This window comes from Sphaerodactylus townsendi, unplaced genomic scaffold (assembly GCF_021028975.2).
Source record: "Sphaerodactylus townsendi isolate TG3544 unplaced genomic scaffold, MPM_Stown_v2.3 scaffold_19, whole genome shotgun sequence".
Classification (NCBI taxonomy): Eukaryota; Metazoa; Chordata; class Lepidosauria; order Squamata; family Sphaerodactylidae; genus Sphaerodactylus; species Sphaerodactylus townsendi.
In genome coordinates, this window is record NW_025950352.1 from 811,194 (window position 1) to 839,120 (window position 27,927).

General features: G+C 55.0%; 2 protein-coding genes across 2 annotated transcripts in view; both read left to right on the forward strand.

The window, feature by feature from the left end:
• WDR97 (WD repeat domain 97) overlaps positions 1 to 5,927 on the forward strand; it is a 50,919-nt gene extending 44,992 nt beyond the window's left edge. The window contains exons 17-20 of the mRNA XM_048482679.1: positions 610 to 669; positions 1,880 to 2,043; positions 3,901 to 3,962; positions 5,524 to 5,927. Coding sequence (XP_048338636.1) covers positions 610 to 669; positions 1,880 to 2,043; positions 3,901 to 3,962; positions 5,524 to 5,732 — 495 coding nt within the window. The 3' untranslated portion in view covers positions 5,733 to 5,927. The remainder of the gene's footprint in view (positions 1 to 609; positions 670 to 1,879; positions 2,044 to 3,900; positions 3,963 to 5,523) is intronic.
• A 128-nt stretch (positions 5,928 to 6,055) lies between these two features.
• Positions 6,056 to 24,692, forward strand: LOC125425137. Its single transcript, XM_048482680.1, has 4 exons — positions 6,056 to 6,167; positions 11,323 to 11,518; positions 22,738 to 22,878; positions 24,452 to 24,692. Exons 1-4 carry the CDS (start codon positions 6,056 to 6,058, stop codon positions 24,690 to 24,692), a joined length of 690 nt encoding a protein of 229 aa, XP_048338637.1.
• Positions 24,693 to 27,927: the final 3,235 nt, after the last annotated feature.

The following is a 27,927-nucleotide window of genomic DNA, read 5'->3' on the forward strand; positions in this document are numbered from 1 at the left end:
TTGCTGGGGGGGGGCTGGCGAGGGAACCTGTTACTAAAATTTTTGGACCCCACCACTGGGCACGGCCATCAAGGAGCGGTAAAGAAACAGAAGGCAAAGAGGGAGAAAAATGGTGGGGTGTGGAGTGGATGTCGCACCCCCCCTTCGGGCCGCAGAGTTGCCCAAATTAGTGGTCTGCAGCCAAGTCAATTACTGTGGGAGATTTCAATTTATGCAAGGGGTGGGGAACGGTGGAATCTCTTCACCAATGTATACCAGGATCCTTCTATAGGACTTTAGACCTTTGAGGAATGACAACCGTATCGTCAATAGAGAGAGTTTTTATTGAGTCTCAGAAAAACAATATAAATTCCTATTCTCATCTCAGAGTGATTAATTCATACAGAGTCTGAGAAAATAAAGTATTGAATGGAGTTTGGAAAAGATGCAGGGCAGGGTTTTATGTTACCAATCCAGGCCAGGAAGCAACAGAGTTTGAAGAAGAGTTTGGATTTAGACTTAGTTTGGATGCAGGCCACGCCCGCCCCGCCCCCCCGCCCATCCCGAGGGAGTTCTTTTGCCCGGCCCAGGGTGGGCCTTGCTCTGACAGGCTGCTTCTCTTCCTTCCAGGAACACCGAACTCTGAAGCACAAGCCGCCTCCCAGGCATTCATGTCCGCATTCTCCAAAGGTGAGGTGGGAGAGTCCTCGTGGCAGCCGAGGCAAAGGTCTGTGCCCACCTCCCTCCTGGGCCAGGCCTTTCCTTTGCACACAGGCGGGGGCGCCTTGGATGCAGGGTGGGGGGAATGTGACCAGTGCTGGGTCCTCTACTTCTCTGGCTCTTATTTTCACAACCCCGGGAGGGGTCAGCTCTGCCTTTTCATTGCTGTGAGTGACCCATGCCAAAGAAGAAGAAGAGTTTGGATTTATATTCCCCCCCCCCTTTAAGGAGACTCGAATGGCTGACAATCTCCTTTCCCTTCCCCCCCCCCAACAAACACCCTGGGAGGTGGGTGAGGCTGAGAGAGTTCCGAGAAGCTGTGACTAGCCCAAGGTCACCCAGCTGGCGTGTGTGGAGGTGCACAGGCTAACCTGAATTCCCCAGATAAGCCTCCACAGCTCAAGCGGCAGAGCTGGGAATCAAACCTGGTTCCTCCAGATCAGAGTGTGTAACCTCTGTCTGTGGGTTCTGTGGGGCAGAACCTGGAATGAGTTTGCAACAACAATTTTTAAAAACAAAATGGTTTACTTTCTTAACAAATAACATATAACATCAAACATTTAACATCACACTTCAAGGTCCTGTTCAGGCTGCATTGACAAGTCCTTATATTTACAGTCTTCTGATACTGCCAAGTCCAATTCTTCTTTGCAAGTGGGTTGGCTCCTGAAGACTCCCAGGGCTTGATGAGCAGGATTCAACATGATGAAGGTTTCCAGGAGAACTCTCACCCATTACAACCACAAAAAGAAACCCTGAAACAATAAACTCCAACATTTACAACATAGCAAAAATAAACTACCACCTTCCCAGTAGTTCCCAACAACATTGCAGTTACCTTAACAAGATGTTCAGGGCTTATACAAACCAAGGTCCGAGTCTGGTAGCCTCGTCTCCTCCAAACTACATGAGCTCTGCAGCCTCTTGCTGCTTTGAGTCTCCGCCCCTTACTGGGTCAACCCATTCTGAGCATGGGGGTTACAAGTGCACCTGCTCTTCGCCACTGCGTCACTGCTGCTCCTGAAAAAGGGGAATGGCCTCCTCCTTTCCATCTAATTTCATGCAGTGGCCCCAAACCGCCAGCCCTGGAAACAGCCTCAGGGAGAAGCTCCTGAGCAGGTGGGGCGGGGGCTCAGAGCAGGAGTCGGCCCTGCAGCCCTCTCCCCTCTCCCTCTGGCAGGCCAAAGTGACTCACCCACGATGGAGGGACACCCGGTCGGTGCGTCCCGTAGACGCCATCAATCATTTTGCTGAAAAGCAGCTGGAGCGGCAGCTGGCGGACGAGGTGGCTGAGCTGCAGGAGATGCCCAAAGACGCTGTCATGGTCTTGCCCCGCATCCAGAAGTAAGTTGCTGCCACCGTCCCGGGGGGGCGCTGCTGGTGACAAGCGGGCAAGGGGGCTCGACAGCCGTGGCCCCACTCGGGGTGCCGTCAGTGTGCTCCCTGCGCTTTGAAACCTGGCAGAAAGGGGAGGGGCCGCTGAAGGTTGGGCGGGGAAGGGGCAACACCATCCACGGAGCCCAGGAATTTGGACGAGTCACGCCTTTGCTGTTGCAGACTATTGGGCTTGAGCTGGGGGGGCTGGGAGGGAAGGGCCAGAGGAGGCTAGCCAGGTTCCTCCCCCCCGCCCCGATGCCACTGGCAGGGAGGGAGGGAGGTGGGGACAAGTGTTGCCAACTCCAGGTTTGGGCAACTCCCGGGGATTTGGACGTGGAGGCTGGAGAGGACCTCAGAGGGGGACAACGTCACAGAGCCCATCCTCCGAAGCAGCCGTTTTCTCCAGGGGAGCCCATCTTCATTGTCTGGAGATGAGCTGTAATTCGGGGAGATCCCCAGGTCCCACCTGGACGCTGGCATCCCTAGCCCAGAAGACCCCTCTTGTCTGGGGCCTCGGTGGCCCTGGAGAGTGCCTCTGTGCCGCCAGGGCCACTGCAGCAACTGGCTAGAAGGGAGGGGAAGCGAGGGATCCCCAGTGGGCTGGAACCAGCATCGCTGTTCGGCCTGCCCTTTCCGCTCTGCTTGGGGCTCCCGGCGGCTGAGGATGGTTTCCAGGCTTCTCCAGCGGCCTGCCTGAGGAGGGCCCCCACGCAGAAGCCAGTGGTCCAGGAGGGGCCCCCCCGCGCAGGTAACGGGGGGCTGCACTGAGCAGGATCGTTTACACATTTGCTTGCATAAATGATCTGGGACTGTGATCTATGCTGCTGTGTAGAACTGAAGTAGGATCCAAGTATGTGATTTTCGCACCGCATAACGTGCCATGGTAATGCTTCTGTAACCTCTCTCTGTGGGTTCTGTGGGGCAGAACTTGGAATGAGTTTGCAACAACAATTTTTAAAAACAAAATGGGCTTACTTTCTTAACATATAACACCAAACATCAACATTTAACGTCACACTTCAAGGTCCTGTTCAGGTTGCATTTTCAAGTCCTTATATTTACAGTCTACTGATACTGCCAAGTCCAACTCTTCTTTGCAAGTGGGTTGGCTCCTGAAGACTCCAAGGGCTTGATGAACAGGATTCAACATGATGAAGGTTTCCAGGAGAACTCTCACCCATCACAACCACAAAAAGAAACCCTGAAACAATAAACTCCAACATTTACAACATAACAAAAATAAACAACTCCCTTCCCAGTAGTTCCCAACAACATTGCAGTTACCTTAACAAGGTGTTCAGGGCTTATACAACCAAGGTCCGAGTCTGGTAGCCTTGTCTCCTCCAGACTACATGAGCTCTGCAGCCTCTTGCTGCTTTGAGTCTCCACCCCTTATTGGGTCAACCCATTCTGAGCATGGGGGTTACACTTACGCTGCGCTTCAGTTCTTTTTGGTTCGTTCCAGACTAACATTTACTGACTCGCTCTGTATAATTTGCATTGAATCCCAGTGAGAAAGAAGGACTGGAGATAACATTAATGAAAATACAGTAAAAACAAAAGTAAAAGGAATCAGTGGGATGAGATGTCTGTTGGGTTATTCTTCAAAATCTACCGTGGAAATACCAGTCTGTGTTTGTCAACTAATTCAGAAATCCTCCCGCAGAAGTCTCTCTTGGCCTTGCTTCCAGTTGAGTCTGTCCTTTCAGCCAATTCAAGGTTTCCTGCCATGTCGTTTGTGATGGTGGGGCCTTGCGTATGAAAGACCGCCCCTGTAACCGAGTCTTGCTGTCCTTGACAGAGCACTGTTCTTTGTTGCAACAGGCGTCAGGCCATCCTGCGATTGGGGGAAACCAACGCCATGCTGAGGAACAGAATTCCAGAGCGTAAGTGCCTAGGCTCACAATCTCCTCTTAGCCATTCAGGTCCCACTGAATAGCATGTGGCAGGACTGGGCCACATGTGGGCGCTCACCTTGGGCGTGTAAATACCACGATGTGCAGCTGTGAGCAATGTGATCAAGTTGATAGTGGAGCCACCCCTGCACTCCTGAGCAGCCAGGGATGGTCTCCCCTCCCCCCCCGCCACTGTAGTGTTAATTTTTCCTTCTGCTGTGAGATTTCCTCCTTGTTCTGCTGCCCTCACAGTAAACATGGAGTAAGTTGTAAAAATTGGCAAACAAAAGGTTTAGCTGAGCACCCGGCAATGCAGACACAGAGCAGAGGCTGTTTTGTTGACATGCGGTCTGGGGCCCTTGTACCTACGGGGCCCCCTCTCCAAATGCATCTCCAAGAGAGCACTCTGCCCTGCGGACGATAACAAATTCGTGGTCCGTGGCTCGAAAAGGGTCCGGCTGTCCTTGATCAGAGCCAGAATATTCTCAGCTCCGGGCCCAGCCTGGTGGAACGCTCCGTCAAATGAGGCCAGGGCTCAGTGGCACCTGGTACGACTCCACAGGGGCTTCAAGGCGGAGCTATTCCACCAGGGCTACAAGGTGGAGCTATTCCGCACAGCTGGCCTTTTCTCCATCTTCTTCATCCCCTGGTCCTTTTCCCTCTCTTTTCCTTCCTTCCTTCCTTCCTTCCTTCCTTCCTTCCTTCCTTCCTTCCTTCCTTCCTTCCTTCCTTCCTTCCTTCCTTCCTTCCTTCCTTCCTTCCTTCCTTCCTTCCTTCCTTCCTTCCTTCCTCCCTCAATTGATGTTTTAATGTACACATTTGTTGAAAGTTGTTCTGAGCCCTTGATGCATTCTCCATTTCCAACACTGACTATCAGCACTATTTACCTCCTCATTGTTTGGCTGGGCCCCAAATGGATGAAGACAAGGGAGCCTTTCCAGTTGCGATCACTGTTGATTATTTACAACTTTGGAATGGTTCTACTGAACTTCTATATTTTCAAAGAGGTACTACTGATTTTCCTGTACATGGATTAATTGGCTACTTACAGTTCAGAATTTTAATTACATCCTTCCTTCCTTCCTTCCTTCCTTCCTTCCTTCCTTCCTTCCTTCCTTCCTTCCTTCCTTCCTTCCTTCCTTCCCTCCCTCCCTCCCTCCCTCCCTCCCTCAATTGATGTTTTAATGTACGCATTTGTTGAAAGTCGTTCTGAGCCCACCATGGGGAAGGAAAGGAAGGCCTATCATTTTTTTAAAAAAGCATATCCTTCTTTTGTGCCTGTTAGCCCATTGCAGTGCACAGCACCACCTATGCCCGCTTTTGCCTTTCACTGCCGGATTCAATTGGTTCTGGTGGATCTTGTTCCTAACATTTCGTTTGCATCTGTGGCTGGCATCTTCAGAGGTGTCTCACAGAGGGAAGTCTGTTGCACACGGTGTCCTGGATTGATGTCTGAATGAGGGACTGCAGCAGAGGTGTGAGGATTCTTATGCTGGGAACAGAGCTCTTCTTCATGGGTAACTCTGCTTTTGCTCTCTGTTACGTCCTTCAGATGGCGGCTTTTACTTCCCGTACATCATCCCGCGTTATTTCTTGAAGGGGTTTGTGCCTTTTGTGAAACTTCCTTTGCCGAAAATCAACCTGAACCCATTCCCGTCGCGCCCTGAGAGGCTGGTTTCCCCAAAGACGTTCACTGAGAAGCAGCAATCGGTACAGAAATATTTTATCCCCAAGTTTTCATACGCTGACAGCTACCCTTGAAGGGAGGCTGCTCCTGCCAGGAACCGGAGTGGACCTTCTGGCTTCCCAAGGAGAAGAGAGGCTCGGATGGGGGGGCTCCAGCGCCCTGGTCAGATGGATGGTCAGAAACTGTCCTCAGCCTGCCCTCATGGCCATCAGCCGTGTGCCATGGAGACGTAAGAGTGAGCATAAGGGCAAGGCCCAAATAAAAGCACATTAGTACCAAATACAACTGCAGGACTGGCTCTGTGTGTGTGCGCGCGTGTGCGAGAGAAGGGCACTATTGTTTTCTGCTCTTTTCCAAATTGGGAAGTGGCAGCATCCAACTCCCAGGCAGGGCTGAGATGGAAGAATACAAGAAAACCCCTAAAAGGATAGGGGTTCCCGGCACGGTTCTCGTGGGCATCCTGGTACCCAAAAGCACCTTTCTTGGCATCCACCAAGTGATTCTGGCAAGTGGGGAGCTTGCCCAGCAGGGCCTCTGATTCAGCACTGAAGACTGGATTGGCTATTGTTGGAAAAATAACGCCAAATAACAATCTGTGGACAGGAGAAAAGGATAGTCTTTATTGCAGTAAAGAGGAACACACATAGTTAAGGCACGCAAGGTGTGTTCAGAGAATTAGTTGCTTAACAAGTCAATTTATGCACTAACAGAACCCTGACTGGTTCCAAGGCCTCTCACAACATTTCCCTGAGCTGCTGATTAGGTACTCGGGGTTATAACTGACTGGGCAAATTTTGCCCCAGTTCCTTAAAGCTTCTACGCACGCTCTTCCTTTCTATAAACGTGGCTACTTTTTTGCAAGCACTAACATAACCTGCCTACGTGACTTGCCCGCTTGCAGCTTAGGGCTGCAAGCTGACTTTCTGTTGTTCTTGCTTTTGTTAGAAACGTGGGTTCAAGACCCTTTAAAAACACTTGGACAAAAGTTAGTGAAAGCAACAAAGCTTTATTAGCTTATAATACAGTCTTGCAAGAACGGGCCTCTACCGAAGATGGATAGGCACACAGAAACAAAAGAATCAGCACATTTTATTCCTGTCCCCAGCTGTGTAGCAAGTGTAACCTCTAACTGTGGGTTCTGTGGGGCAGAACTTGGAATGAGTTTGCAACAACAAATTTTAAAAACAAAATGGTTTACTTTCTTAACATATAACATCAAACATCAACATTTAACATCACACTTCAAGGTCCTGTTCAGGTTTCATTTCAAGTCCTTCTAGTTCAGTGGTGGCGAACCTTTGGCACTCCAGATGTTATGGACTACAATTCCCATCAGCCCCTGCCAGCATGTCCAATTGGCTATGCTGGCAGGGGCTGATGGGAATTGTAGTCCATAACATCTGGAGTGCCAAAGGTTCGCCACCACTGTTCTAGTTACAGTCTTCTGATATTGCCAAGTCCAATTCTTCCTGCAAGTGGGTTGGCTCCTGAAGACTCCAAGGGCTTGATGAACAGGATTCAACATGATGAAGGTTTCCAGGAGAACTCTCACCTATTACAAACATTAAAAAAACCCTTAACAAGGTGTTAAGGGCTTATACAAATCAAGGTCGGAGTCTGGTAGCCTTGTCTCCTCCAAACTACATGAGCTCTGCAGCCTCTTGCTGCTTTTAGTCTCCCTTTCTGGGTCAACCCATTCTGAGCATGGGTGTTACACAAGCTCTGTCAAGCCTTGGCCCATGCTTTATGGTCTAGCTGAAGTGATTCATGGGTTTTGTTTTTAGGTCATAGGTGCCAACTCTCTCCTGTTTTTAGCTTGAAGACGGATGCCAGTCTTGGTTTTGTAGCTAATTTGACTTCTATGTGGTTGCCTGGAGTTTCCAATGTATGCTGCAGGCAGGCAGGGTGTGGTCAGGTCCAGACTCGCAGGACAGAACAGGCGGCAGACGAGAGCGTAGTCAGAAGACAGTCCAATGGGTCAAGGCGGCAGGCAAAGGCGTAGTCACGGGTCAGTTCAACAGGTTGTTACCACTGTTTGCCAGGTAACAATAAGTGATTTCAGCTCAGCAACTTAAGGAGGCGCAGGAAGCAGGTGTTCTTCAAAGCAAAAGGATTTTATTGCAGGTGGTGGTCATAGCTCGGTCAGAAGAGAATCACGCCTTTGCAACGCAGTTCAAGTACTTTTATTTACCAACATCAAAGGGGGCAGAAGGGGCAGGGATCTAAGAGGGGAGGGGGCAAGTCCCTCACCCAAACACCAATTGCAATACCAAACAGTTTCAAAACAAGATACAGTTACACTTTTCTGACTGGGATCACCAAATCCCGCTGTCAGCCGTCCTCCCGCGAGATCTCACAATGGTGCTGAAGGAGAGCCGATAACAGTCCATTGTTCATTAAAATCCAGGTGGCTTGCTATTGCACCCAGCTGATCCTATTATCAGCTGGCTGTTCCCTTCAGTGATGCCCTCAGGCTCCCGCCTCACTCTGCTGTAACACAGAGAAGTTCAAATTGTCCAGTGGTGGTCCCTACACGTCTTCCAATGGCTGGGAGACCTTTGGGTGCTGGCCACAGATTTGATTTGTAAATCCAAAGAGGGTCGGGTGCTGTGTGGTTTCCGGGCTGTATGGCCGTGTTCTAGCAGCATTCTCTCCTGACGTTTCGCCTGCATCTGTGGCTGGCATCTTCAGAGGAGATCCTCTGAAGATGCCAGCCACAGATGCAGGCGAAACGTCAGGAGAGAATGCTGCTAGAACACGGCCATACAGCCCGGAAACCACAAAGCACCCAAGTGATTCCGGCCGTGAAAGCCTTCGACAATCCAAAGAGGGTCGTTGTCCTTATCAAAGAGTCGGCTGGGCATTGGTCTAAGCTGTATTCCAGAGCCAACTTCCTTGTCTCTTAATATCAGACCTAAACTGGCTATTGCTTTTACTATTAAACACAAATTTCAAAAATAACATTTCTAACTTAAACATTACGGAAACCTTAAAGGATAAACACATATACTTATACTTATAGGCAAGACCTCACATATACCTGTTGGCAGGGCTCGCTTTATTTATTTATTTATTTATTTATTATTATATTTGTAGACCGCCCCATCCCCTAAGGGCTCTGGGCGGTGGACAACAAGCGTCATAAACAATACAGCAATATCAGTTACATTTAAAATCAATCAATCAATAAATACATAAGTTACATAAAAATTACAGCGTTCCATGCTTAAACCTAATAGAACCTTAACCTAACTGAAGAACCTTGTTAAACTAAAATCCTAAACTGAAGGCATAAACTCAACTAAGAGGGGCTTTTCTTACATCCTAGAACAGGGGTAGGGAACCTGCGGCTCGAGAGCCGCATGCGGCTCTTCTGCCCTTGCACTGCAGCTCCACAAGCCGAGCCACTGGCCCCATCCTTGCCCGCCCTGCAGGCAGCAGGGCGGGCGCACCAACTGCCCACGGCCAGCTGGGCCGCGCCACGGGCTTCCCCTCTTGCCTGCCCCGGGGCGGGTGCTTTCCCAGCAGCCGGCGAGGCCGAGCCGCTGGCCCCATCCTTGCCCGCCCTGCAGGCAGCAGGGCGGATGCATCCATGCGCTTCTCAGAATGAACGGAGTAAAAGGTTAAAAAACCCAATATATACAGTGTTATCTTTATTTTAAATGTCGAAAAATATTTGTGGCTCCAAGTGTTTTCTTTTCCCATGGAAAACGGGTCCAAATGGCTCTTAGAGTGTTAAAGGTTCCCTACCCCTGTCCTAGAATGACACAAACACAAGGGAAACCGTATAGCATTGGCACAAACATACATATACATTCTTCGTGAACCTTATGAAGGCTTTTGAACCACACAAGTCTCCGCATCCGGGCATGGAGCCAGTGTAACCAGGCAGCCTGACTTCAAGAAAATATTTCTTTATTTTCTTGTGGCGGTAACAAGGTTACGGCACAGGAGATCAGGTAACCAGGCTGGGAATCAGCAGTAGACCAGGCGCGCGCACACATGCACACACAGAGAATATGTGTTATGGAGATATAATAGTTTGATAAGTCTAATAGCCAACAATTTGGCATACTTTACAAGTAACTAATAGGTAATATAAATTGCTTGAGCCGGCACCCATGTGCCACGCGTTTTTGTGTATCTTATATTGTTTTGTACGTAGCACATTCATATCATAGAAGATCCTCCACCTTATGCCCACCTGCACATCATCAGGCAGGGAAGGGCTGGGAGTTGGCTCTGCTGCAGTGGTGTAGGGAGGCAAAATGGCGCCCCCCCACCTTGGCCCCCCCCACTTACCTTGGGCCCCCCACTTACCTGTGTCCCCCACCCCATTGGGGCTACACAACTGTTTGGCAGATACTTAGTAAATTATTTCTATCAGATTGGATTCTTGAAAAAGCAACATTCCTTCATTTCTCACATTTTCTGCACTACGCAGATTAAATTGGCAGTTTCAGTGGCAGCTGCCACGCTGGGGTTTGTTTTATTCTCTCCCACCTCTTTCCCTTCCACTGTCCTGGGGTTAAGCAGAGATGGGATCCAGCAGGTTCTCACAGGTTCCCGAGAGTAGGTTACTGATTATTTGTGTGTGCCGAGAGGGGGTTACTCATTGATGATTTTGCCACGTGATTTTTGCCTTCGTTACGCCCCTCCTCTCAGCAGTAGCGCGCAGAACTGGAAGCAGTCTAGCAGGAGGTGCACCGGCGTGCGTGGCAGCCTGCGCCTGTGTGCATTCGTTTCCTGCCCAAGGACCGGTGCAGCGGCTGCGTCCTTGCCACAGCCCTGCCCAGGAATGCCCGGCCACGCCCCCATCGTGCCCCGCCCAGCCCCATTGGCGCTAAGCCACAGTTTGAATCCCACCACCATGGGAACCTGTTACTAAAATTTCTGGATCCCACCACTGGGTTAGGGGCAATGCACCCCCCCCCCCCGCCAATCTAGAAATCCACATCCAAAATTTCGGCTCTCCCTACCAGAGGTTGGAATTTTTTGGTACATATTTTGCATAGGTTGGAATTTTTTGCACATATTTATAGTATTAAGAGATAAAACATGCTGACATTATACACGTACTTTATGAATTTCTGGGTTTCTAAACTTTTTGTGTGTTGCCCCCAGCTTCGGCCAAACCCCCTAATTTCCAGCTAATTTCTTATGCCCACCTGCAGTGCATCAAAGCTGTGATGGGGAAAGTCATGAGGGGGGGGGTGACCAGTGGTGGGGTTCAAACAATTTAACAACTGGTTGTTTCCAAGCACCATTTTAACCACCGGTTCTGCCGAAGGGGTGCGAACCGGCTGAATCCCGCCACTGGCCGAGTGACGCTCCAGGTGCGCCTGGGTGCCCGGGCGTTCTGGAGCCGGGCGAGCGCAGTCCCCCCTGGCTCCGCCCCTGCGTGGAAGGGATAGCTGTATTTAACATGACCCTCCCCCACCCCTCCAGCGTCCCCCGGGAGTGTGGCTCCACCTCCTGCAGTAGCCCCGCCTCCCCTGTGCCAGAATTCTTTGGGAGTTGCCCACAGGCCATATAGCATTCCATAAGTGTGCAACTGTGTACCATGTGTGCGCGTGTGCATATACGCTGCGCATCACTCTTCATTCTGGGGGGGGGGGGCGACCGCGCCCTACTCTGACGCGCCCCCCTTTTCCCGCTCGAAAGAAAGCCCCACCCCCTCGCGAAAAGACCCCCCAGCCGCTTCGCGCAGGCGCAGAGGGGCGCTTTCGGTTTCGTTTCTCCGCGCGCTTAGTTTGCGGGGGCGTGGCCGGCTGGGCTGGGCTGGGGGGCGTGGCCTGCAAAGCCCGCGCGGGAAGCGGGGCGGAGTTCGGAGCGGGGCCGCAGAGACCAGCGGCGGGAGGTGAGCAGCGGGCGACTTCTGCGCCAGCCGCCCCGTTCACACGTGCAGGGATCCACCACGCGTGTCCTTCGCTTCCCGCGCTGCCCACACCGGCGGCGGGGGGGGGGGGAGAGCGCGTGGCAGGGCTGCTGGGGCTCTTCCCTGGGGGCGCCTGGGAGGGGCTGTGCCAAGAGACCCGCGGTTGGGCTTGGGGGGCCGGGGGCGAGAGGGCTGCGAGGGGGGCGCTGGGCTGGGTCAACGTCTCTGCAGCCTCCCCCCCCGCTCCCCCCGGCGTCTGAAAGCAGCCTGCGAGCTGCGCCAGGATTGGGGGCGAGTGCGGTGCCCTCCGGGAGCTTCCCCCTCTCAGGGGCTGCGGACCCCTGGGAAGCCGTCGGGGCTGCTGCAGGCCAAGACCGGGACCCCCGCCCGACACCCCCCCCCCGCCCCCTGCTCCTGCGCCTCCTGCCGCTCCCGCTTGTGTCCCTCCCTGGGATGGAGCCGCGGCGGGGGGCTCGGCCCTGCTGGCCACGGGGCGCCCCCTTCCTTGCAGCCCCTCTGACGCCCACCCACAGCGGAGCGCGGCTGCTGCAGAAGTCCCCGGAAGACCCGGCCTCGCCGCTGAGCGTGGGGCGGGGCCAGCGGGGGCGGGGGGGCTCAGGAGGAGTCTCCCAGGGAAACTCGCCGCCGGGCGGGGCGGAGGGCTGGAGCCTTGGCCTAGTCACGGGGCTCCGCGAGCCCTTGGACGGCTGCCCTGCAGAGCCAGCGGGGTGGCCGGCCCTGGCTGCGCAAACTGGGTCCAGTTCCCCGCTGCTGCTGGGGGTCCCGGGTTCTCTCCCTGCCTCGCGAGGGGCCTGCTGGTGTGGAGAGCGGGAGGGAAGAGGCTTCCTGCTCCTGGACAGCCGCCCCTGAATGCAAGGAGGGAGGGAGGGAGGGAGGGGGGCCTTTCAGCCCCCCACCCACCTACCCCCAGGCAAACTGGCGCATGTGGATCGTCCCTGTTGTGGTGGGCGGCATGGACAGGGTTCTGGGAGGAAGGGGTGCTTCGGGGTTGCCTCCAAGTGGAAGGGCAGCCCCCTGAGTCCCCTTTCAAAGACCCTTCCCCTGGGCTGGGTGGAAGAGGTTGGTGCCCTGTGGGTGTGACAAAAGGCACCCTGGTCCCTCACACCCTGGATTCTTCTTTTGGACCAACATTGCTGTCAATAACTTCTTCCAGGACGTGTCCCTGCAATGCAGGCTTGGGGGGGGGGGGGCGGCAGCAGCGGCTGGGGGGCTCAATGGTCAAACGCCAGCAGCTCTCACTTGGGGAAGAGGGCATTGCCAGAAGCGAAGGCTTTCACGGCCAGATTCAGCTGGTGGTTGTGGGTTTTCCGGGCTGTGTGGCTACTCAGAAAACCCACAACCACCATTGCCAGAGACTTCAAATATTTATCCTGCGCTTTCCCTGCAGCTCAGGGCAGCTAACAGAACGCAGCTGCAGGGATGGAAACGTCCAAAGCGGACCAGAAGATGCTTCTCCCCCCCCTGGGCAATTTTGGAAAGATAAAAGGGCTTCCAGTCAATGACGGGTCGGGTCGTGTTGGGAATCAGCCTTTTGTGGGGGGATTTCCGGATGACTCATCCGCCCTTCATTCTTGGTGTTGGGCTTGGGCGATGCATGGAAGGAGCCCCGTGGTTCTCTTCGATGGGGGGCTGGCAAGCGTCAGGCCTCCCTTTGCATGTGTGGAGCTCAGCGCCCGCACCATGGGCTCAGTGTCAGAGGCGCAGCACCACGGACAAGTTTGCTCCTCCCTCTCTCTGGGATTGCGTAGGTGCAGATGGTGACTCAGTGGGCTGCCTGCATTGGTCAGTGCGCTGGCCTGAACCTTTGTCTTGGCCGGCCATCTAGATGCTGAGGATCTCACAGACTGAGCCTCCAGAAAGGGCTGTCTGTGTTGGGGAGGGGTCTGGAAGCCCCACCGGGTATGTCCCAGCTGAGACCCAGCAAGGCGGAGGTGATGCTGGCTGGCTGGGTCGGCCGTTGATACCTTGGCAGGTGGCGCAACCCTCCCCCCCCACTCCTCTCTCAGCCTGGGGGCCCTCCTGTTCCTTCTTTTCTTTAAGATATTTATTAGCCGCCTGCCCACCTTGCTGAGCTGAAGGCAGCCGGCTCTGGAGATAAAACAATTCTGGAAGAGAAACATAAAGATCGCAACTGAAAATCTCTGTTAGAGCTGCCAGCAAATAACAGCCACATTAGCCAAATGCATCCCTAAATGCCGTGTTCTTCAGCTGCCCCCCAAAGATGGAAAGTGAGGGCCCAGGTGCCCCTGCCCGGGGAGGCTGTTCCGTAACTGGGGCTGCTGCTGAGAAGGCCCCCTTCCCTGGGCCCACAGGTGAGCTTCTGTGGTTGGTGGAACGGCTGTTGTGGGTTTTCCCAGCTGCGTGGCACAGCCACACGACAGTTGATTTGGGCCGTAAAAGCGTTTCACCGTACATCAATGGGGCTGCCAGGAGGGCCCCTCCCTGTGACCTTAATTTCTGGACAGGAATGTACGGTAGCAAAGAATCATGGGCTCTGTGTGGAAATAGTTGCCTGTATCGGCTTCAGCTGACTGGCTTGTGTTTGTCTGCTCTACCCATTCGTTGACACAGCAGGAAAGAGCAAACAGGTGACACCTGACGGTATCAGGAATTGATCTCTGGCTGTTTGCAGTGCTGTTCTTGGAGGGCCAGAAGTTCTGTCTACATGGGAAATAGAAAACAACTCCGCTTTAAAAATGAAAGCTGGGAATTAAGAGATCCAACTACACCCATAACTATAAGACTGAGAGAATTTCATGATCTGGGGGCGGGGGGTGGGTGTGTCTTCCTTGAAGGCCACAGTTGTTCCACAGTGTGGTGGCACAAATGTTGGCAGCGAGAGCAGATGTAGACAACTTGGAAATCCTTGCTGCTGTTATCCACCTGAGTCCATGTTCGATTCAAGGTATGAACCATAAAACGAAGGCTTTGGGGGGCCGTCTATGTAGGAGCCCAACCTAGTAGTTGGGAGTCTTGTGCTCAACACCTGCCAATCGGTAGTTCTAACAGGTGAGACTTATGGGGAACACAAGTGTTTATGGTGGTCACTCCCATCCCGTGAAATGGTTCTTCCCAAGTCTACGAGAGGTGATTTTATGAAGAAATCTGTAAGCTTCTTTGAGTTCTGTTACCCAACTTCTGTGGCCATTTTGATTGCAGAGAAAAATCTGATAATTGGTTTCGCTGAAACTCGTACGGGCATAGTTTGTTGTCAGATTTCCTTCCCGTAGCCTCTGTGCCTGGCCTATGCCACCTGATACCACCCCCCTTCCTTTGCAAAAGTCTCTTCAAAGTCCGTGCCAGGGTTACCACTTGTGTGATTGCAGTAAAGCTGCGAAAGGGTCTGCGTACGCAAGAGTTGCATTATAGTTTCAAACAACACTACCAGTTGAAACGTTGCCTGTCAGAAAGAAAGATTATTTTTTCAGAATGAAAACGCCTGGTGTGATAGTTGTCACCTGGGGACTAATGTAAAAAGTCAGATAAGTCAAGAGAGATCACTGCAGCAGGAGAGCGCGGTGGGCGAGTTTGCCCTGGTTCTTTTCTCTGTATACTGAGAAGTTTGGACTGTTGAGAATTATTCATTGTCTCAATTATCCTAAAGGACGTGTTTTTTCTCTGTTTTCACTTTGTGAAGAAAAAGGCTGTTGGATTTTCCCGCCATCTCAGTTCTTTGCCGTTTCTGGCTCTTTGTTTTGCTTTCGTCTGAAGGAGAAAACTTCCGACAGGAGATTGTTTTTCTTGGAAGCCTGGGAGAAAAATCACTGGAGGAGTTTGCAGACTGCTTGTTATCCAGCCTACAAGGCCACCGAAAGGCCGGGACGAGGAGGGCGCGGGCTCCTGCCGTCTGTGATCTTTAAACACAGAGGAGAGAATAGCAAGTGGATTCCTGTGACGGCAGGCCCTTAAAGGCTTCAGTTGGGGAAAGCGTTAGTGTTAGATCCTCAGATCTTTACTCAATAAACAGACTCTAGCAGTCAATGCAGCAGCTTTGATTGAAGAGGTAGATCAGGTATGGATTGAGAGAAAGTCAGTTCTACCTGAACTAGTAAAGATAGCCCCATATTTTCTCATCCCCCTCCCAATTTCCCAGAGCGAGCATCTGGTGCCTAGATTGCAGTAGTGCCTGGCACCAAGGTGAGCAGTGGTGACACCAAAACCACCTGGCTGTCCGCCCATGACAAGATAGCAACAATAATTCTTTCCCGGGGGTCAGTCGTGCCAGGGGAGGCCTCCTTCTCTAACAAGCGTAGCAAAGCCATAAAACGTAGGTAAAGGAAAGACTGCATGGACGGCAGGGGTTGCACATAGCAGAGCTGGTTAGATTCCGGTTACATTTGGCCCAGACCCTGACAGTTAGGCTGGTAGCTGCCGGGGAATCACCACTCCTCTGTGGTTCTGTCAGATCCTCGCTTGAAGCCATCTCTTTTCATAGTCATCTTTGTCTCCTCTGGTAGTGAATTCCGTGATTTAAAGAAATATTTCCTTTTGTCTGTCTTCACCTGTTACTCATCAACTTCATTGGGTGCTGCCCAAGTTCTGTTATTGCACGAGAGGGAGAAAAAGCGCCCCCCCCCCACGCTGTCTCTGCCCAGGCGTCCTGTGATGAGCGTCCTCTCTCTTGTGCACCCCCCCCCCCGCTGCCTTTTTTCTAACTCAGGGGTAGGGAACCTTTAACACTCAAAGAGCCATTTGGACCCATTTTCCACGGGAAAAGAAAACACTTGGAGCCGCAAATAATTTTTGACATTTCAAATAAAGATAACACTGTATATATTGGGTTTTTTTACCTTTTACTCTACTCATTCTGAGACGCGCATAGATGCGCCCACCCTGCTGCCTGCAGGGCGGGCAAGGATGCGGCCAGCGGCTTGGTTTTGCCGGCCGCCGGGAAAGCGCCCGCCCCACTCGAACAGGGTGGGTGAGAGGGAAAGCCCGCGGCACTGCCCAGCCGTCCACGGGCAATTAGTGCGCCTGCCCTGCTGCCTGCAGGGCGGGCAAGGATGAAGCCGGTGGCTCGGCCTTGCCGGCCACTGGGAAAGCGCCCGCCCGGCTCCAATGGGGCGGGCGAGGGAAAGCCCGCGGCACTGCCCAGCCGTCCACGGGCAATTAGTGCGCCTGCCCTGCTGCCTGCAGGGCAGGCAAGGATGAAGCCGGTGGCTCAGCTCGTGGAGCCGCAGTGCAAGGGCAGAAGAGCCACATGCGGCTCTCGAGCCGCAGGTTCCCTACCCCTGTTCTAACTGGAAAGGCCCCAGGCTCCTTCGCGGCTCCGGGGGGGGGGGGCTTTCGGCAGGTGCAAAAGGAAGCGCTCCTTTACTCCAGCATTCCCCAGCACAGGCAGGCCAGCCCCTGAGGATCAAAAGCCCCCTCCCTCGTTGCTGGAATAGCGACTGGAACGATGGCAAGGGCGGGCTCTGATGTGCCTCTGGAACCAGCCATGGTCTTTTCTCAAGGAGGCCAGGAGAGGAGACCTCCACCCACAAAGGTTTTTCTGGGCTTTCAAAACAGACCAAACTCTTTCTAGAAACAGAGAGCTGGAAGGGGCACCAAAGTCCAACCTTCACAACGCAGGACATTCATAACTGCCTCCCCCCCCCCCACCTCTCGGGACACCTGCTGCATGCTCAGAGGAAAGCAGAAAACCTCTGGGATCCCTGGTCAGTCTGGCCAGGAGGAAAATTCCTTCCTGACCCCGATGTGCATTGGCCTGTAAGAAGAGGGACCACGGGAGCCAAACGCTGGGTCATCCCTTCCTGCACTCCCTCTCACGACCTCGCTGTGGGTGGCCGTCCAGCCTCCGCTTACAAACCTCCAAAGGAGGAGAGCTTGCCACCTCCCGAGGAAGCCTGCCCCACTGAAGAACAGCTCCAATGATCAGGAAGTTGTTGTTGTTGTTGTTTATTCGATTTGATAAACCGGCCTACCCCCAGAGGGCTCAGTTCTTCCTGATGTTCAGCTGAGAACTCTTGATTTAATTGGACCCCGTTGGTTCTGGTCTAACCTTGTGGGGCAACAGAGAACCACTCCGCACCATCCTCCCCCCGGCAGTGTTTTCTGTTTTCCCCGTAGACAGAACTTTTGCCCCTTCAAGATTAGCACTGCAAACAGCCCAAGAAATCAACTTAGGATACCAATAGGTGTCAACTGTTTGCTCTTTACTGTTGTGAAAACGTATCACAAAATGGGCCTATCAGAATGAAGGATAAAGCAATGAGCTATAGCAGCATCAATTAGTTGTTAGCAAAAAGAAAAAAACTTAGCAAGCAGTTTTTCCGGTTGGGAAGAAGAGCCCTCAGTGGGTTCATTTGCCAAGCAAATACCAGGGAGCAGCCTCCAAAACCACCTTTAATATGTAGACTAGCTCAAACCTTGAGGGATTGCAAGAAGCAGAGGTATTTCAAAGGGCAGAAATCTAAAATGAAGTGAGAAGTGTGTAAGTCAAGCACAGTACTTGAAAGCCCCAACTCAAAATTTCTTCAGGGCAGCTAGATAACTATTTTGATGTCCCAAATCCACCACTGTGACCCTGTTGCTTTTTTCAAGCCAGCTGGCTAAAGATCTTTCTTTAATAGGGTTGGTTTTAATGTGTATAGAGCTATGATTACTTATTTAACCAACTTTGGTATTATTGATTTTATTTTGTGCTCTATTGTATACCTTGTTGTTCACCACCCTGAGCCCTCCTGGGGAGGGTGGTATACAAGTATAATAAATAATAATAATAATTTAAAATGCAGGGCCCATCATTATGCATTCCACGCATTTCTCAGAGATGTGCATTTTCTAAAAAAAAAAACCCCAGAAATTGGAAAAAAATTTCCAGAAGATTTCCCAGCGATCCACAGTCTGAAATAGCATAATTATTTTGATTTGCTTTAAGTAAGGAGAAGTATTCATTTACATGTACTTTTTTATAATCCACATTTCCCAGTGATTCAAATCCTTCTTCAAAAGTTTCCGGACAACTTGGCTTAGAGTGCCATTACTTTGTTGACATTTAAAGAGGGAAAACCCACAAGCGCTAGAAATTGTTGGCACACTAATTGTAGCCCCCCCCGCCCCCCCAAGAATTGTCCCTGAAGGGCTGTGTATGTGGCTTGCTTGCCCATCCCTCTCTTTCTTTTGGGGGTTGCAGGGCTGCTTCCTTTTTGTTTGTGGGTCCCTGTGATGTCACGTGCTGTTGTCCTTCGGCAAGAGGAGGAGGCACCGTGGCCCAAGCGGGGTCGGATGTCTGGTGTGCCCGTCCCAGTGAGACACAGCAGCCGTGGATGCCGGGGCAGAAGCAAACGTCCTTTATTTGGATGAAGGGAGCTACGGCAAGCAGTAGGATGGGGGGGCTGATCATGGAGGAGAGACCTTTTATTCAGAGCAATGAGCGGCAGTGACATGTGCCAGAGCTCTGTACCCATCCCATATTATTGCTTATTGCTGGAGGACCAGGTCACCAGGACAGCCCAGACCACATTTTTCCATCTCCGGCAGGCGCGGCAGCTGGCCCCGTATCTCTCTAAACCAGCGATTCCCAACCAGGGTTCCGTGGTACCCTGGGGTGCCATGAGCATGTCCCAGGGGTACCACGGTAACACTACCGCCCCCCTCACGTTTGTGGTGTCTCCCACTGGCGCCAGCAAGGACATGGAGCTGGCCCAGGAGGCAGGGCCTGCTGCAAGGTCAGCAGCCGATTCCTGCACCAGTGCTTCCCTTCACCCTGGGAGGGGAAGGTGGGGGGGTGGCAGGGGTACCGTGAGATATGAAGAGTGAGGTCAAGGGTACTGTGATGTCGAAAAGGTTGGGAAACACTGCTCTAAACCCAACCTCGCCAGTGTAATCCGTGCAATGGTCACTTTGAGAGTAGACTACTGTAACTCGCTGTACGCTGGCTTCAGAGGTGGGATGCAGCCCATTCGCACCTATTCGGTAGAACCGGTTACTAAAATTGTCTCCGTTCGGAGAACCGGTTATTAATGATTAACTCCACTAGGGACAAGGGGGTAATCTGTCCCTGGGTACAGCAAATCTCGTCAAGTGGGGGATGCAAAATCGCCCCCCAGGGTCCCCTGCAGCCCCCCACGGCACCCCCCCTACGTGTGTATGAACTGTATGAAATAATACAATATACAGTAATTCTAATTTTTTTTGTTCATTGGTATAAAGGTTGGGAAAGTATTATGGGTAAAGATTTTTCATTTTCTTTTTTTTCGCTTGAAATTTATATTGGAAAGAGAGGAGTTTAAACTACTCTTTTAGATTAAGAATTTTGGATCTCTCCCTCTATTAGTTTTCTTTCAAGTGGAATAGGTAAAGTAGTTATAGGAATCTGGAGGGGAAGTAGAAAGGAGGGAGGGAGGGAAATATGGGAAGGAGGGAGGCCATATAGGATGTTTTAGTTGGGGTTGAGAGAAATATACAATTAGATATGTTTGCAATATGTTAACAATTGTAAACAGTTTTTGGTTTCTCTCCTTACTTATGTTATTATTTAAAAATCAATCAATATAATTGTGTAAAAAAAATAATACGCTACCATTTTGGTATATTGCTTTTTTAATACTTTAAACAGTCATTATTTGAATCTAGAGGCGGGGCGAAGGGGAACTGCACCTGGGGTGCGCACGCCTTCGTCCTTGCCACAGCCCCGCCCAGGAATGCCTGGCCACGCCTCCGTCGTGCCCCGCCCAGCCCCATTGGTGCTATGCCACTGTTTGAATCCCACCACCATGGGAACCTGTTACTAAAATTTTTGAATCCCACCACTGGCTGGCCTGCCTTTGATATGGCAACTTAAGCTTGTGCAGAACGCAGCTGCTAGGCTGCTTTCTGGGCCATATGACACCTGCCCATAAAGAACTGGCTGCCAGTTGAATTCTGGGTCATTTTCAAAGTACTGGCATTGACCTTTAAGGCCGTGAGTGGTATTGGACCTACATATCTTCAAGACCGCATCTCCCCATATTGCCCTCAAAGGCCCCTCCAGTCATTGAAGGGGAACCTTTTGACGATCCCCAGCCCCAGAGAGAGATCCGGCTGGCTTCCAGAAGAGCCAGGGTTTTTACAGCCCAGGCTACAGCCTGGTGAAACAATCTACCAGGTGAGGTTAGGGTCCTGCGGGAGCCATCAGAACTCCGCAGGGCCTGCCAGACCTGGCTGTTCCACTGGGCTTTTCCATCTGGCCAGCTGGATTGAAAGATCATCTCCTTTTGACCTCTGGGGGTGGGTGGGTGGGTGTGAGAGAGAGAGAGAAGCGGTGACCGGGATTTGTATTATCTGTAACCATCTGCTGTTATTTATTAGGCTTTGAATTTTGACTGTTTTAATATTTGTACTGCTATTTAAATGGCTTAATTGATTGTATATTTTACTGTTTTGAGCCACCCTGAGCCCTGGAAGGATAGGGTGGGATATAAATTTAACAAATACATAAAGCATAACAGCATTCCTAGCTTTCTCCATTCCTGGATAGCTGAGCTGCTCAACAGCATCCTCATAGTAATAGCCCTGGAACTTTTAAGAAAGAGGCGCAGCGCTTTGTCCAGCTGCCCACCATTTTCTCAAAAAGCCTTGTGCTCACGGGGTCAGACTCTGTGGGTTCCCCAGAGAGAGAGAGAGAGAGAGAGAGAGAGATAACGGAGATGCCCTCCTCTGGAATGCCTTCTGTGTGTTGCAACCCGCTGGCTATTTCTGATGCTCCGCAGTCAGTCTTGCTGTGCCTGAATCTGTGCTCTGAGATTGTGACTCCTTGACCACGGCTGCCTTCGGGGCTGGTTCTCACGGAAGCTTTGCTCTCGTGGCGTTCCCACCCTGGCAGTTCTCTCCATCAGCCTGTCCTTCATTTGGGTTCCTCCCATAATTTCTGCAGCTGGTTTACTTTTCTGATGTTTCGTCATACTTTTCCGCAGCCCTTTGCAACTCATCTTTTTCTCTTGAATCCCTATAATTACGTATTATTTGTGCAGAGCCTTTTTATCCATTCTGTTTCCTCCTCCTTGGCTTTACTGGCAGTTTCTGGCCCACTTCCGTCCAATTCCTTCAGCCCTTTGTGCCGCCTGCGTATTGCGGGCCACCCCTCTGTTTCAGAGTGAATCTGTGCTTGACTTCAGTGGCCCTACTTTTAGTAGCGTACCTCTGCATGGCAGTTGTGGTGTGTGCATGTAGGCAGGTAGCCTGAATAAACAAATAGATACACAGGTTGCACTCGGGCTGTATATCCAATCTTATATATTAATTTTTCATGTAATTAATCAACTTAACACTTCTATTTGTTTTACCTCTCATCCATTTCTCTTACAGAGTTCTGAAAGATACAGTACAACTCTTCCAACACTTATAACTAAAGATAAATATCACATAGTCCATTCAGTTCCTGTCGATTCAATCACACATGTTCAATCACACTTCCAATCTGTAAAACTAACGACATCTGCACAGGTGGTTTCAATTAGGTGTGACTTAAATGAAGCTCGGTCTATGAGTTAGCAAAGGAAAAAAGAAGGTATAGATGGAAGCAGGCAACTCGTATGGAGAGCCATTGAGTAATAAAAATAAAAAATTAATTGAGAAATTGCTGGTGCAAGATAGATGTATATATATGTATGTGTGTAACTTTAATTTCAGATATGCTCATTAGAAGCCTCAAAGAACTGTTGGAAGTGTGATTGAACATACTGAGGAAGACACATGAAAAACGTTCTATACGCACGAAGCGTTTTTATGGGAACTTACAGAATTGGAATATGGAATTGAAGCTTTGTTTTTGAAAGAAGAATCAACAGGAACTGAGTGGACTATGTGATATTTATGTTTAGTTATAAGTGTTGGAAGAGTTGTACTGTATCTTTAAGAACTCTGTAAGAGAAATGGATGAGAAGTAAAACAAACAGAAGTGTTAAGTTGATTAATTACATGAAAAATTCATATATAAGATTGGATATACAGCCAGAGTGCAACGTGTGTATCTATTTGTTTATTCAGGCTATTGTTGACGGTGCACTTTTAGAGATAGTGGTGATTGATCATGTAGGGAGGTAAACACAGTTGTGGGCTTGGCTAGCAGGGCATGTGACTGGCCATTTGCCTATCAAAGGTAATTCTCAGAGTTTGTCCAGAATCCAGAAAGTTTCTATGGTGATTCAGCTAATGAGGAAAGTTCTCACAGAGACTTGCTTTGTTTGCTTCCTGTCTAGATCTGTCCTCCACATTGGACATACGTTTCAGCCTTCTGGAATGGCAGCGCCTTGCCAGCCCTGCAGTGTGGGCCTTAGCCAGTGTCACCTGCGCAGGATCGGCCGCCGAGTGTCAGTCTCTGGTATTGCTGACGTTATCCAGTAAGTGATGGCCTGGTGTCTGGCTGGCTGGCTGCTGTGAGAGGCGTCTGCTGGAGCAAACGGTCTGAGCGGGGCCTTGCTCATGTCCTGCTCTATCAATGCAGCATCTGCTCCTTTGTGGCAACTTCAGAAGTTGTTGCCTATGTTGGTCCACACTGTCAGTTTCTTGTCTGTCCTGTGTTGGCTGTTCTATCTGGCAATTTCTCCAGCAATTAAAAAAAAAGCTCTGTTTCACTGAAAGGGGACCGTGGGGCTCAGCCCCACCTCTCCTTACCTGGCTGCATTTCATTTTTTGAAGCTGAGTATTTCCCAGCCTAGTTCAGAGTCACGTAACTTGGAACAGAGATAGAAAAGAGATAGAAGAAGTGCAGAGAAGGATTGGAGCACCTTCCTTGTGAGGAGAGGCTGCAGCGTTTGGGACTCTAGTTTGGAGAGGAGACGTCTGAGGGGGGATATGATTGAAGTCTATAAAATTATGCATGGGGTAGAAAATGTGGACAGAGATAAGTTTTTCTCTCTTTCTCACAATACTAGAACCAGGGGGCATCCATTGAAAATGCTGGGGGGAAGAATTAGGACTAATAAAAGGAAACACTTCTTCACGCAATGTGTGATTGGTGTTTGGAATATGCTGCCACAGGAGGGGGTGATGGCCACTCACCTGGATAGCTTTAAAAAGGTCTTGGACAGATTGATGGAGGAGAAGTCGATCTCTGGCTACCAATCTTGATCCTCCTTGATCTGAGATTGCAAATGCCTTAGCGGATCAGGTGCTCGGGAGCAGCAGCAGCAGAAGGCCATTGCTTTCACACCCTGCATGTGAGCTCCCAAAGGCACCTGGTGGGCCACTGCGAGTAGCAGAGAGCTGGACTAGATGGACTCTGGTCTGATCCAGCAGGCTAGTTCTTATGTTCTTATGTTCTTAACAGGAAAAAGTTCAAAGCAGCAGCTTCCAGTATGACACGGGAGCTCTGCTGGGTGTTGCACAGTGTCTCTGGAGCGGGGGGCCAGGGGTGCAATGCCCACGACTTGGGCAGCAGCTGTGCAGAGCTTGTGACGCCTGTGGGGTTTGAGGTGTGCTAAAATGGAAAGGAAAGGAGTAGGGGGAGTCTCAAGGTAGTGGGCTGGCTGAGCAGTGCTGAATAACTCCCAAGTCACAAGTGCTTTGGCAAGACTCCAGGAAGTCTTTAGCAAGCCTTTATTGGCATAGACAACAGTACAGCAATAATAAAAACGGATTAAAAAGCATATACAATACAGGAAATAAATGTTAGGTCGAAGGAAATCTACTGGCATTTAGTAATTTCCAGGAGAAAGTCTGCCACTGTCATACAGAGAGAAGGATCAGGGTTGTCCAACAAGTAGTGTAATCTAATTAAAGTGGGGAGATGGGGTAAATGTAAAGATTCACATACTTTGGATCTGATTTCCTTGAATCTGAGACAGTGTAGTAATTGGTGGGCCAGAGATTCAACTGAGCCATCATTATGTGGGCACAATCTTTTAGCCTTTTCTTACTTATTAAGACTCCGGGAAGTGAGCGGTGACTTTGGAAACCTTTTCTCCCTGCAAGTTTTTCAAAGACCGTAACGTTGATCGGCAGAAATAGAGACGTCGTGGACTGTTTCCTCAGCTATGCTGCCCCAAGAGGAAGGGATTACATATCCCGTAATCATGCCCGGGTGATTCGGACCAGCGCGTACGAGCTTGTGGACTCCAGCTTGACAGGGGTGTTTGTCAACGATGTCCGGGTCCATGGTGAGTCGCACGCTGGCCAGAAGGCGGGCGGAGGGCTTGGGCTGGGTTCAAGGTGATGATGTGGAGGTAGCTGAAGCAGAGTGGCTGTTTCTGCTGCCAGGTAAGAGTACAGGGGATTTAGTTTATCCTAATATTTTAAAAGTTATTATTCAGCTGTTTGTGTGAAGTGCCGTTAAGTCACCGCTGACCTGTGGCCAACCCCTGGTGGGGATTTCAAAACAAGAGGGATTCTGAGGTGGTTTGCCTTCATCTGCACAACAACCCTGCATATCCTTGGTGGTTTCCCATCCAATTACGGACCAGAGCTGACCCTGCTAAAGCTTCTGAGATCCCACAAGATCAGGCTAGGCTGGGCCACCCAGGTCAGAGCTGTTCTGCAATGCTAAAAGGTATGACAAAATAGTTTCACCGTGGGCACACACAAACCTCGGCTTAATACAGGACAAGATGCCAGTTACATGCTTTCAGTTCATAACCCTAGGTCAGTGGTGGCGAACCTTTGGCACTCCAGATGTTATGGACTACAATTCCCATCAGCCCCTGCCAATTGGCCATGCTGGCAGGGGCTGATGGGAATTGTAGTCCTCCACCCCCCCCCCCCCCCCCCCCCCCCCCCCCCCCCCCCCCCCCCCCCCCCCCCCCCCCCCCCCCCACCCCCCCCCCCCCCCACCCCCCCCCCCCCCCCCCCCCTCCCCCCCTCACCCCCCCCCCCCCCCCCCCCCACCCCCCCCCCACCCCCCCCCCCCCCCACCCCCCCCCCCCCCCACCCCCCCCCCCCCCCACCCCCCCCCCCCCCCACCCCCCCCCCCCCCCACCCCCCCCCCCCCCCACCCCCCCCCCCCCCCACCCCCCCCCCCCCCCACCCCCCCCCCCCCCCACCCCCCCCCCCCCCCACCCCCCCCCCCCCCCACCCCCCCCCCCCCCCACCCCCCCCCCCCCCCACCCCCCCCCCCCCCCACCCCCCCCCCCCCCCACCCCCCCCCCCCCCCACCCCCCCCCCCCCCCACCCCCCCCCCCCCCCACCCCCCCCCCCCCCCACCCCCCCCCCCCCCCACCCCCCCCCCCCCCCACCCCCCCCCCCCCCCACCCCCCCCCCCCCCCACCCCCCCCCCCCCCCACCCCCCCCCCCCCCCACCCCCCCCCCCCCCCACCCCCCCCCCCCCCCACCCCCCCCCCCCCCCACCCCCCCCCCCCCCCACCCCCCCCCCCCCCCACCCCCCCCCCCCCCCACCCCCCCCCCCCCCCACCCCCCCCCCCCCCCACCCCCCCCCCCCCCCACCCCCCCCCCCCCCCACCCCCCCCCCCCCCCACCCCCCCCCCCCCCCACCCCCCCCCCCCCCCACCCCCCCCCCCCCCCACCCCCCCCCCCCCCCACCCCCCCCCCCCCCCACCCCCCCCCCCCCCCACCCCCCCCCCCCCCCACCCCCCCCCCCCCCCACCCCCCCCCCCCCCCACCCCCCCCCCCCCCCACCCCCCCCCCCCCCCACCCCCCCCCCCCCCCACCCCCCCCCCCCCCCACCCCCCCCCCCCCCCACCCCCCCCCCCCCCCACCCCCCCCCCCCCCCACCCCCCCCCCCCCCCACCCCCCCCCCCCCCCACCCCCCCCCCCCCCCACCCCCCCCCCCCCCCACCCCCCCCCCCCCCCACCCCCCCCCCCCCCCACCCCCCCCCCCCCCCACCCCCCCCCCCCCCCACCCCCCCCCCCCCCCACCCCCCCCCCCCCCCACCCCCCCCCCCCCCCACCCCCCCCCCCCCCCACCCCCCCCCCCCCCCACCCCCCCCCCCCCCCACCCCCCCCCCCCCCCACCCCCCCCCCCCCCCACCCCCCCCCCCCCCCACCCCCCCCCCCCCCCACCCCCCCCCCCCCCCACCCCCCCCCCCCCCCACCCCCCCCCCCCCCCACCCCCCCCCCCCCCCACCCCCCCCCCCCCCCACCCCCCCCCCCCCCCACCCCCCCCCCCCCCCACCCCCCCCCCCCCCCACCCCCCCCCCCCCCCACCCCCCCCCCCCCCCACCCCCCCCCCCCCCCACCCCCCCCCCCCCCCACCCCCCCCCCCCCCCACCCCCCCCCCCCCCCACCCCCCCCCCCCCCCACCCCCCCCCCCCCCCACCCCCCCCCCCCCCCACCCCCCCCCCCCCCCACCCCCCCCCCCCCCCACCCCCCCCCCCCCCCACCCCCCCCCCCCCCCACCCCCCCCCCCCCCCACCCCCCCCCCCCCCCACCCCCCCCCCCCCCCACCCCCCCCCCCCCCCACCCCCCCCCCCCCCCACCCCCCCCCCCCCCCACCCCCCCCCCCCCCCACCCCCCCCCCCCCCCACCCCCCCCCCCCCCCACCCCCCCCCCCCCCCACCCCCCCCCCCCCCCACCCCCCCCCCCCCCCACCCCCCCCCCCCCCCACCCCCCCCCCCCCCCACCCCCCCCCCCCCCCACCCCCCCCCCCCCCCACCCCCCCCCCCCCCCACCCCCCCCCCCCCCCACCCCCCCCCCCCCCCACCCCCCCCCCCCCCCACCCCCCCCCCCCCCCACCCCCCCCCCCCCCCACCCCCCCCCCCCCCCACCCCCCCCCCCCCCCACCCCCCCCCCCCCCCACCCCCCCCCCCCCCCACCCCCCCCCCCCCCCACCCCCCCCCCCCCCCACCCCCCCCCCCCCCCACCCCCCCCCCCCCCCACCCCCCCCCCCCCCCACCCCCCCCCCCCCCCACCCCCCCCCCCCCCCACCCCCCCCCCCCCCCACCCCCCCCCCCCCCCACCCCCCCCCCCCCCCACCCCCCCCCCCCCCCACCCCCCCCCCCCCCCACCCCCCCCCCCCCCCACCCCCCCCCCCCCCCACCCCCCCCCCCCCCCACCCCCCCCCCCCCCCACCCCCCCCCCCCCCCACCCCCCCCCCCCCCCACCCCCCCCCCCCCCCACCCCCCCCCCCCCCCACCCCCCCCCCCCCCCACCCCCCCCCCCCCCCACCCCCCCCCCCCCCCACCCCCCCCCCCCCCCACCCCCCCCCCCCCCCACCCCCCCCCCCCCCCACCCCCCCCCCCCCCCACCCCCCCCCCCCCCCACCCCCCCCCCCCCCCACCCCCCCCCCCCCCCACCCCCCCCCCCCCCCACCCCCCCCCCCCCCCACCCCCCCCCCCCCCCACCCCCCCCCCCCCCCACCCCCCCCCCCCCCCACCCCCCCCCCCCCCCACCCCCCCCCCCCCCCACCCCCCCCCCCCCCCACCCCCCCCCCCCCCCACCCCCCCCCCCCCCCACCCCCCCCCCCCCCCACCCCCCCCCCCCCCCACCCCCCCCCCCCC

Excerpts from the sequence above, each read along its gene's own strand:
- LOC125425137 (XM_048482680.1), top strand. The coding sequence starts at position 6,056 with ATGGAAGAATACAAGAAAACCCCTAAAAGGATAGGGGTTCCCGGCACG. Across the intron at positions 11,519-22,737 it reads GCAGAGACCAGCGGCGGGAG|ATCTGTCCTCCACATTGGAC; the intron begins GTGAGCAGCGGG and ends CTTCCTGTCTAG. Across the intron at positions 22,879-24,451 it reads GGTATTGCTGACGTTATCCA|TTTTTCAAAGACCGTAACGT; the intron begins GTAAGTGATGGC and ends TCTCCCTGCAAG.